Source organism: Onychomys torridus, chromosome 1 (genome assembly GCF_903995425.1).
Source record: "Onychomys torridus chromosome 1, mOncTor1.1, whole genome shotgun sequence".
Classification (NCBI taxonomy): domain Eukaryota; kingdom Metazoa; phylum Chordata; class Mammalia; order Rodentia; family Cricetidae; genus Onychomys; species Onychomys torridus.
This window is the reverse complement of record NC_050443.1, coordinates 98050310-98062096: the sequence shown is the minus strand read 5'-3', so window position 1 is coordinate 98062096 and position 11787 is coordinate 98050310. Positions and strand designations below refer to the sequence as shown.

The window sequence follows — 11787 nt, the reverse complement described above, 5'->3', positions numbered from 1 at the left end:
TTTCCAAAGTTACATGGCCAACAAATGACATGATCAGCATTCAGACCTGAAGCCCTTTGACCCCCAAACCCTGGCATGTGACCATGATTTCAGAAGTTGCAAACTGGCAGCTAGGGACCACATTATCATGGGATGTACAGATTATTCCATCAATTCATTCTGAGACAGGGTCTTGATATGTATCCCAGACTAACCTTGAGCTCAGGATCCTCTTGCCTCAGCCTTCTGGGTGCTAGGATTACAAGTATGCATGTTACAACCACACTCAGCAATGTTTTATTTTAAGTCAGAATTAGTTAACATTTAAAACGCAAACAGTTTCAAGTAAAAATTCTGAAATTTTTGCTTTTCCTTAGAAAATAAAATCGGGACTCTAGCAACATTGGCTCTGCTTTCTTGGGTTGTACTCATCCACAGGCATAAGAACATGTGGTCCTTCTATGTTCGCTCACTGAGCTCCATTCAGTTCAGCCCCTACTCAATGGCCTGGCCCCCAAATGTGTAGGACTTCCCTACTCTTCCATGATTCTGTACTGTAACCAGGCAGCCAGAGCTCAGTGCCAGCTCTGCCCCTTCCTCAGGCTCTATGTCAACAGATTGAAGCAAACAAACAAACACATGGACTGGAGAGATTTCTCAGTGGTTAAAAGCCCCAGATGCTCTTGCACAGGACCTGAATTAGGTTCCCAGGACCTACATGGTAGTATACAACTATTTGGAACTTCAGTTCCAGGGGCTCCAACACCCTTCTCTGGCTTCCACAGGCACCAGGCATGTATGTAATGCACATACATACATGCAGCCTAAATACTCATATAAATAAATAAGTAAGTAAATAAACAAATTAGTAAATAGTATTTAAAATGTGAGCATGTGCCAGAGGTCCACATTAGTTGTTCTCTGAAATAGTTGTTGTTTGTCCTCTACCCAGTGTGGTAGGTAGTCTAGCTTTTCACCAAGTGTAGGAACCATCTGGCAGGGAATGTGCAAGCCAGGATTCTGCTCTGGAATGTCAGGAGGAGCAGCAAACCTGCTAGGTCAGGAGAGATGAGCAAGGATGTGGGGTTTATGAAGAGCTGAAAGGGACTTCTCACCACACCCTGGGCAATAAACTGCCACCTTGGGTTTCAGTGGGAAGGACAAGGTCTGTTGATATGCCATCTGAGCTCCAATCCTGCCAGTCTTGGAGGTGAGTCAGGTGGAGGAAACCACCCAGGGAGGAGAAGAAAGAAACCCAGGCTTGCTCCACAGTTTCCCTGAGGTGTTTTTATAGCCAGTCTCCTCCTGAGGTTGCCAGGGCTGTGGTCCTTCTCTGCATGAGGACTGATAAATTTGTCCACTCTTGTAAACCTCTAAAGATGACACAGTGTAGGAGAGTGTGAAACACTGGACCTAACACATACCAGCGGCTCCACATAGCAAGAATTCATACAGAGGAGATTGGGAAACTGAAAGAGGTGGAGATGGGCTCCCAACACTTGATTCATGAGGACAGCAGTTTCTTGAACTGGCAGGTTCTTGCCAATCATGACACATGTCTGTCATCCCAGCATTTGGGAGGAAGAGGTAGGCTAGCCTGGACTGCTGTATGTACCCATCAATCAAAGAAACAAGGACAACTAGCCAGTTCTACTAAATCACGTCTTCCCCCTTATATGTGAGGGTAATCTTCCAAAATTACTGCAGCATGGATTTCCTTTCATCAAAATACACGGGTTCCATATCTGACAGCCTTGATGTTCTGTACATTGCCAACACTCAAGGGCCGTTTTAAACATACAAACACCTGTCATAACAACACATGTGACATTTTTTTTAAAGAATTTTTTAATTTAGAAACTTTTTCAAGTCCCAGCTCTAATTTGGAATTCCCTCCTCATAGCAGTCCATCTGTTACTTGACACAATCACAGTGTGATTGTGATTTTCACAGTACTTTCTTTTATCTTAAGAGCTTACCATGGATGTTATGTCATTTAGACATTGTATGTAGAGATATGTGTTATATATGTACTTGTTATTGTGGATATGTATACATTTGTGAGTATGTGTGGTGCTTGTACTTACTTTATGTGTGTGTGCTCATTTGTGTGTGGGGGGGGGATATGTGCTTGTTTTGTGTGTGCAATTTGTATATGTGTACTTGTTATTGTATGTGTGATGTGTATGTACTTGTTATTGTGAGTCTATACACATCTGTGTGTATGTGTGGTGTATGTACTTATTTGATGGGTGTGTGCTCATTTGTGTGTGTGTGTGTGTGTGTGTGTGGTGTATGTATGTGTTATCATGGGTGTGTGCACATCTGTGTGTGAGTGTGTGGAGGACAAAGGTTGACATCAGATGTCTTTGCTCAATCAGACTTCACCTTTATTTTTTGAGACATGATCTCCAACTGAACTTGGAGGTCCCTGATTCAGCAAGGCCTGCTGGCAATGAGTTTGACCCCACTGTGCCCAGCTCTGTATGTGGGTGCTGGGGCATGAACTTAGCTCCTCATGCTTTCACGACAGGCATGTTAGCCACTGAGCTGTCATCCCAGTCCCTCACAGAGACAGCTCAATGACCATGGAGAGGAGGTATGTTACTCACCAAGTGACTGCTCCTCTGTTGGGCATGAAGTGTGTTCTGTCATGTCGAGTGGTATTTCTCAACAAAGTGAGAGTCACCCATGGAGTTAAGAATGCAGATGGCCAGACCCCACCTAGACTGAGTGACTCGGAATCTCTGGTTGGAGATGCTCTTGGTGATGCTTGGTGACTGATGCACAGCCACTGCTGAGAATCCCCACTGCAGATATGTTCCAATGAGAGGTCCTTTAGAGCCACCTGACAAATCAGCTTGCAGAAAACTGAGCTGCAGGCCAAGCTTTGTTCTTTGGGAAGAGGAGCAGAGGTGCCAGGCTCTGTCAAGGTGTGAAGTGTGGAGAGACCACTAGCCATGAGGAAGTGAAACCACTTTTATTTTGTTTGCTTACCACAATAAACTCATGTGTTACAAAGACTTCAACACATGCTGCTTTAACTTGCCTAGGAACTGACCTTCTCAGCTCTTAATACAAGCACTCAGGAGATGGAGGCAGAAAGTTCATGAGTTCAAGGCCAGCCTGGGCTACACAGCACATTTGAGGACATTAGAGGATACAGAGAGAGACCATGCCACAAACAACCAAGATTCCCTTGTGAGATCCTACTTCAGTCATAACTGGATGCTCACCCTCGGATTCAGTGAGCTAATAGATAATTCACTAAATGGTATAGAAGCCCCGCTCTGCCACTCATCAACTGTATGACCTTGACTAATTCATTTTCATGTCTTGGGATTTTTTTTTCCTTAATGAAATTTGAGTTTCTAACTAACCCAAAAGAGCCCTCCTAGTTGTGAAGTCCTATCTCAGCAAGTTTCTTTCTTTTTTAAAGAACGGAGATATAATGCATTTGCCTTTAATGCTCTCCCTTTAAAGTTGTGCAATTCAGTACGATTTTGTGCATTCACAGAGTTGTGCAAACATTAACACTATATAATTCTAGAACATTTTCATCACCCCAGAAAGAAATGCATTCCCTTTAGCAGTCTTCCTCCTCCTCAGCTTCAGGTAACTGCTAACCTGTCTTTGTAGATCTGCCCATTCTGAACACTTCATAGAAATGGAGCCATGCAACAGATGGCTTTGTGTCTGGCTTTTTTCACTTAGCATGGTATTTATATGGTCCATCCATGTTGTAGCAAGCATAAGGGCTTCATTTTATTTAATAAATGTATTCTGTTACATTACATTGATTTTACATTTAAATTAACAGCTAGAGACTGGTGAGGTGACTCAGGAGGTAAAGGTACTTGTTGTCAAGCCTGAGACCCACCTGGAGAGAACTGTAATTCCTATAAGTTGTCCTGTAACATTCCTATGAGCTCCGTGGTGTACACACACACACACACACACACACACACACACACACACACACACATTAATTAATTAATTAGAAATAAATAAATAAATGGAGTGTAAAACAAAATTAACAAATAGTAAAAGCCAGGTAGGGTTAATGAATAGATAAAATTTAGCAAGCAATGACCAAAGCATGCACGGTCCCATTTTCCTGACCTCACTCAACCCTATCTCCAGCTCTGATGCAGCTCTAACTGCCATCCTTCCTAACAGTCTACCCTGTTCCCAGGCTTCACTCTCTCCCTGACTCCGCCATAGCCTATCTGAGGATCTGTAGCCCATTCCAGGCCCTCACCCAAGCCTGACCTCCTACCCCTCCTGCTTCATTTCTTCTCTTGTTTTACCCCAAGCCGAATCCCTGTCTCTTAACCCATCCTGACCAACAGAAGGGAGACCACCTCCTATCTCTGGAGAATTTGTTCAAAACCACTGATTAATTTTTTGCAGAAACAAATTATAGGTTTAAAATGAAAATGATGGATGCATATTAGATATGCTAATGAGGCAGTAGCCATTGACAAAAAGTGTCAGGGATGTAGCTGGGTGGCCGACAGATTATGTGAACTCAATCCCCAACACTAGGAAAAATAAAAATCAAACTAAACAATAAGACCAACAAATATTCTAGATATGTTCAATTTGAATGCTCAGGAAGGAGTCTTTAAAAACAAAACAAAACAAGAATAAACTTTCCCAAGCCTGCCATAAAAACCAAGTGTAGGGCCTGGAGAGATGGCTCAGAGGTTAAGAGCACCAACTGCTCTTCCAGAGGTCCTGAGTTCAATTCCCAGCAACTACATGGTGGCTCACAAATAAATCTTAAATAAAAAAATAAAATAAAATAAAAAGCCAGGTATAGTAGCACTCCCAGCACTCCAGTGGCATGAGGGAAAGCACAGACAGGAGGATTCCCAGAAGTTCAGGAGCAGATGAACTATAGGAGTCCTTGCTCGAACAAAGTGGAAAGTGAGACCTGACCCCAGAGATTGTCCATTGACCCCCACATACATCTAGTGGTGAGCCTGCATACCCACAAATGTGAGTGCACACACAAAAAACAAAGCACACACAGAAACAATTTCATTTTTTAGGAATTACATCCTTGTTGACAAATAGAGTCCAATAGGAAGAACTGATTCTAGTGCTATACAGTCTAGAAAGGTAACCAGAGTCTACAACAATCTTTACATATTTCACAATGCCTGAAAGAGTTAAACATTTCGCGTCACATAAAAATAAAATATTTGTAAAGCTGTGAAATAAATACTTATTGTCCCGGTTTGAGCAGTGCCTCATTTTTTTGAGGTCACAAGCAAAGGTTCTCAAATGTTTGGGACATCCAAACTGCAGCCACAAGAGATCAGCTCCTGTTGCTACTGAAGAGCAGGCCTTCAGGAACAGAACTCCCAGGGGGAGGCCCGACCCTTAAGGGCATCTGGTCACAGAGAACCTTTCCCCCTTGCCCTGTGTAGCGGACACTGGTCACCCTTTCTTTCTGTCCTTATTCTCTACAGAATGAATGTGAGGGGGACCTGGCTGAGGCCATGCCAGCACTGGAGGCCGCACTCGCTGCCCTTGACACCCTGAACCCAGCCGACATCACCCTAGTGAAGTCCATGCAGAACCCACCAGGCCCTGTCAAACTGGTTATGGAGAGCATTTGCGTCATGAAGGGGCTGAAGCCAGAAAGGAAGCCAGACCCCAGTGGCTCTGGTAACCACTCCCACTCCAAGCCATTCTGTTCCAGGCCCCCTGGGTTTTAAAGGAATTTGGAAGAAACAGCATGTGCATATGTGTTCAAAGATCTTAGTGATGCTTTGTGTGTGTACAAGTGTGTATGTGTATGCATGTATGAGGGTAGGTGTGTGTGTGTGTGTGTGTGTGTGTGTGTGTGTGTGTGTGTGTGTGTAAGCTAGAGGTTGACACTGGGTGTCTTTGATCCATTCTCCATCTTATTTTTTGAGACAGAGTCTCGCTGAACCTAGAGCTTACCAATTCAACTAGAATAGCAGGCCAGCAAGCTCCAGGAATCCTCCTGTCTATATCTGCTTCCCCAGCTGTATGTAGGACTACAGGTGTGCACTGCCACACCTGGCTTTTTACATGGGTGCTGGGATCTTCCTGCTTGTGCAGCAAGCATTTTGCTGAGTGAGCCATCTCCCCAGCCCCCTTGTTAATGTTTCTTGACCAGTCTTTAGCCACTCAGTCAGTTGAGAAGATGCAGGTATCTGTGTGTGGGAATGAACATCATCAAGGCCTCAGATTGCAGATCACTGCAAAAATGGAGGTCAGGCAGTGCAAATATGCAAGTGACTACATACAAGAGAAAGTAGGCAACTGAGAGGACAAGACACAGGGACACACACAGAACACAGAAAGGGTGGAGGGAGGAGAGAGAGGACAAATAGACCCAGACACAACTGAAGACATGGCCCTTCATGTACATACATATGCACTGTATAATGTAGGCCCATGGGTGTGGCTTCTGTGGTCCTCTCCAATGATGAAGGAATCAGAAGTGACATTCATCCAGCTCATAGTAGAGTGCCCAGTAGGCTGAGGTACATATTCAAGGCCAGTCTGAGCTTACATCTTAAGACTCTGTCCATAACAGATAATTTCTGGAATGCTGGGGCCTATTGTTCATGTACAGGCTTGACTGCTCCAACTGCACAGGATATGTGCTTGATCACATGTAGGCAAGAAGTACATCAGGACGTATGCTTGCTTCTGATTGGATGAATGTTAGAAGTACATACATAGTCTTGTTGGGTTTTGCCTGTATAAGTCCCTGACTAATGTAATTTGGTACCATATTCTGAGCATGGGTCTCGAGTATGGACCTGGCCAGTATCCATAGTAATGGCCAATATTTAATAAAGCTTGCCTCAAATTGGCTCAAGGAAAAAAAAAAAGACTCTATCCATAGATAGATAGAGAGATAGATAGATAGATAGATAGATAGATAGATAGATAGATAGATAGATAGATAATAGATAGTCAACAGGACATAAAGAAGTCTGGTCTGATCTTAACTAGTTGCCACTTATAGCATAGGCAAAGGGCTCATGGAAAAGGACTTGAGATCATGGAAGAATTGAAGGAAAGTCCTTCAAGACTCAAGTCCAGAGAACAAAGTACAGAAAGTATGAGAAAGATAAGATTTCCTGGATCTCCCTGGCACGGAGCGTAGAATCCTCCCACACCCCCCCATATTTAAGTAGCAGCTACTGTAGAATTTTACATCTCAAACAAAATGTCTCAATACATCCCTGTTTCCTACACTGAACAGGTAAGATGATAGAAGATTACTGGGGAGTGTCAAGAAAGATCCTTGGAGATCTAAAGTTCTTGGAAAGTCTTAAGACATATGACAAAGACAACATCCCCTCAGTAATCATGAAGCGAATCCGGGAGAGGTTCATTGATCACCCTGACTTCCAGCCATCTGTCATTAAAAATGTGTCATCTGCCTGCGAGGGCCTGTGCAAGTGGGTGAGAGCCATGGAAGTGTATGATCGAGTGGCCAAGGTGGTGGCTCCCAAAAGGGAGCGACTGAAGGAGGCTGAAGGGAAGCTGGAAGTACAGATGCAGAAGCTGAACCAGAAACGGGCAGAGCTGAAGCTGGTGGAGGACAGACTCCAGGCTCTGAATGATGATTTTGAAGAGATGAACATCAAGAAAAAAATACTAGAGGAAAATATTGATATCTGCTCCCAGAAGCTGGTCAGGGCAGAGAAGCTGATCAGTGGTCTTGGTGGAGAGAAGGACAGATGGACAGAAGCTGCCCGGCTGCTGGGGATCCGATATAATAACCTGACGGGGGACGTGTTGGTGTCCTCTGGGACTGTGGCTTACCTGGGTGCCTTCACAGTGGATTATCGGGCCCAGTGCCAGAAGGAATGGTTGGATTGTTGTAAGAACAAGGTCATTCCAGGTTCCACTGACTTCAGTCTCAGCCACACCTTAGGGGATCCCATAAAAATCCGTGCCTGGCAGATAGCTGGGCTCCCTGTTGACTCCTTCTCCATTGACAATGGCATCATTGTGTCCAACTCCAGACGTTGGCCCTTAATGATTGACCCTCAGGGACAGGCCAATAAGTGGGTGAAGAACATGGAAAAAACAAACAAGCTGTCTGTCATCAAGTTCTCTGACACCAACTACGTGAGGATTCTGGAAAACGCCCTGCAGTTCGGCACCCCGGTCTTACTGGAAAACATTGGAGAAGAACTGGATGCCTTTATCGAACCCATCTTGCTCAAGGCGACATTCAAACAGCAAGGAGTTGAGTACATGAGACTAGGTGAAAATATCATCGAATACTCGAGGGATTTTAAGTTTTACATAACCACACGTCTGAGGAATCCACATTATCTCCCTGAAGTCGCTGTCAAAGTCTGTCTCCTCAACTTCATGATCACACCCTTGGGTCTCCAAGATCAACTCCTTGGTATCGTGGCTGCCAAGGAGAAGCCAGAACTAGAAGAGAAAAAGAACGAGTTGATTCTAGAAAGTGCAGAGAATAAGAAGCAACTAAAGGAAATCGAAGACAAGATTCTAGAGGTCCTCTCCCTGTCCGAGGGCAACATCCTCGAAGATGAGACTGCCATCAAGGTTTTGTCCTCTTCCAAAGTGCTGTCTGAGGAAATCTCTGAGAAGCAGAAAATAGCCTCCATGACAGAAACACAAATTGATGAGACCCGGATGGGCTACAAGCCTGTGGCCATCCACTCTGCCACCATCTTCTTCTGTATCTCTGACCTGGCCCACATCGAGCCTATGTACCAGTACTCTCTGACATGGTTCATTAACCTCTACGTGCACTCCCTAGCCAACAGCACCAAGAGTGATGAGCTGGATCTACGCATCGAGTACATCATTGACCATTTCACCCTGAGCGTCTACAACAACGTGTGCCGCTCTCTGTTTGAGAAGGACAAGCTACTTTTCTCCCTCCTCCTGACCATTGGCATCTTGAAGGAAAAAAAGGCAATCAGTGAGGAGATTTGGTACTTCCTTCTAACTGGAGGTGTGGCCCTGGAAAACCCCTTCCCTAACCCAGCTTCTGAATGGTTATCAGAGAAGTCATGGGGTGAGATCGTTCGAGCCTCCTCCTTGCCGAGACTGAAAGGTCTGATGGAAGATTTGGCACAACGTACTGATGAGTGGAAGCGTATCTATGACTCAGCCTGGCCCCAAGAGGAGGTCCTCCCTCCACCTTGGAAGTTCCTTCAAGCACTGGAAAAGATGGTGATCCTACGTTGTTTACGGCCTGACAAGATGGTACCAGCCATTCAGGACTTCATTAGCGAAACCATGGGAAAGATATACATTGAAGCCCCGACCTTTGACCTCCAGGGATCCTATGGAGATTCCAGTTGTTGTGCACCACTGATTTTCGTACTGTCTCCAGGCGCAGACCCAATGGCAGGTAAGGGCAGAACACTGTATGGAAAAAACTGAATGTTCAAACTGTGGTAGTTGACAGCAGGTGTCGCAAACCTCACTGGCCTTGAGTTGAAAGACAACTAACTGTGGTATTTCACCTTTCTTTCCTTCCTCCCTATACACACTCCCTCCTTTTCGTCTTAACATTTAGCCCAGGATAAATAATAATCCTCCTGCCTTAGACTCCCAAGTACTGGGATTACAGACATATGCCACAGGTCCTAGCTCAAGCAAAGCATTTGACTGAATAAAGCAAGTGAAAACTTCATTTCCCTCTTAAGGGAAACAGCCACTCCTCAGTACCCAGGAATCATGACATCTGGGGGGATATGAGCCCAGCACCATAAGATCATCTGATTTTTCAAAAGAATCCAGGGATGGAAAACTTAACCATCGCTTTTAAATGTTGATAACTCTTTTAAATTTTCCTTAAAATTCAATAAGGGTGGGCTGTGGAAACAGCTCAGTGGGCAGAGCACTTGCCATGCATGCACGAGGAACTGAACTTCTTATAAAGCTGGACAGTGCATTGTGTGTCAGTAATTCAGTGTAATTCAGTGCTCTTATGAAGAGGTGGGAGGCAGAGACAGGAGAATGCTCAGAGGCTGATAGGCCACCTGCACTAGAATACACAGTGGTGAACAAGATGGAGGGTGAGCCTCTGGTTGTCCTCTGAACTCTGTGTACGCGCACATGCACACACACATACATACACACAGATTTTTTTTTAATGTGATAAGGGCCAAGCCCAGGATTACTTTATCTCTGAATTTATCTTTATCTTGAACCATTTTCTCTATTGTATCTTTAATTTAAAAATTAATAATAACACTGCATATAGTATTTAAAAACCAGCAAGGTATAAGACTGTGATTCAACAGGGGTAGGATTTTGTTTCCCCCAGGCACATTGGACAAGGTATGGAGACATTTTTCTGGCTACAGCTAAGAGGCGGGGTGTTGCATCTTCAGGAAATAGACCAAGGATGCTGCTCACCATTCTACAATACATGGGCCATTTCTTCCAACAGAAGGTGGCATAGCCTGGGATGTCGATCATGCTGAGGTTCCGGGTGCCTGGTGTGCAATCTCCATCTTCCTGCTTGACTTCCCCAGAGCAGACCCCTCTTAGCAGTTGGATATATCTTTCCCGGAAGAGTTTTGTGCAAGCGGACCTGCTGGGGCTGCTGAGGAACTGAGCTGCTTTCTCTACTGCCAGATTTCACACTCTTGTCTTCTCTGTTGCTGAATGAAAAAATAGTGCAAAGGATGCAAATGGCAAAATAGAGGTTTTCTGGCGAGTTTGGCATGTGCCCTTGACAATGAAAAACTTAGCACATCTGACCCTGGAAGGAATACAGAGGAGGGAGCTGACGTGAATTGGTTCCAGGTTCCTGGATGAACCAAACATTCACGTCAAGGAACAACACAACCCCTTTCCTCCAACCTTGCCTTCATCACCTAAGTTTGTGTTTCTTTCTTTCTTTTTTGTTCTTTGAGAATTTCATAAATGTGTTTTGATCATATTCATTCCTCTTAGATCCTACCCACCCGACTCTGTGTCCTCTTTTTAAAATAAACCCATCAAGTCCAACTGTGCTCCCTGTATACTCTTGTATATGTGGCCTTCCACTGAAGAGTCATTGATTTATTACCAGCTACACTCTTAAAGAAAACTGACTGTTTCTCCCAGAAGCTGTCGGTGTCCAGTAACTCCTCAGTTATGGGTGAGACTTTATGCCCAACTCCACTCTCCATGCTGAGGTTTGATCTGGTATGAGCTTGCAGAGTTCTTGTGTGTGCCATCCCAACTCTTCTGAGTTCATGTGCGCCACTGCCCCGCTATGTCTAAAAAGTACTATTTCCTTATGGTTATCTACCACCTCTGGCTCTTACAGTCTTTCTGACCTTGCTTCCAAAATGGTCCCTGACCCTTGAAAGGAAGGGATATGATGTAGATGCTTCATTCAGGGGGTGGGTATTCTGCAGTCTTTTAGCCTCTGCTCCTTGACTAGTTGTCTCTGTTTCAATCACCATTTATTTCAAAAGGAAGCTTCTCTGATGAGAGTTGAGAGATGTACTAATCTATGGATGTAATGATAGATCATTAAGAGTTAGTTTAATACTATGTCTGGTTAGCAAAATAATAGTAGTGGGTTCTCTCATGATCTGTTCATAGTCTGATAATGATACAAGGTGTGGGTTTCATTTGTGGAGTGGAACTTAAATACAGATTTTAAAAAGTGGTTGGTTGCTCCCATCATGTTTGTGTCACTGTTGAACCAGTGGGCCTGCCTTGTCAGTCCCACTGAAGCTTGCAAGATTCATAGCTGAGTAAGATTATTATTATTAACTACCAGCACCTCCCCAGGTATCACAAATAGCACCTTCC

At 44.4% G+C, this 11787-nt stretch overlaps 1 protein-coding gene across 1 annotated transcript in view; it reads left to right on the top strand.

The window, feature by feature from the left end:
- Dnah3 (dynein axonemal heavy chain 3) overlaps nucleotides 1–11787 on the top strand; it is a 170663-nt gene that overhangs the window by 129957 nt on the left and 28919 nt on the right. The window contains exons 51-52 of the mRNA XM_036190626.1: nucleotides 5460–5658; nucleotides 7238–9379. Of these exons, the coding sequence (XP_036046519.1) occupies nucleotides 5460–5658; nucleotides 7238–9379 (2341 nt within the window). The remainder of the gene's footprint in view (nucleotides 1–5459; nucleotides 5659–7237; nucleotides 9380–11787) is intronic.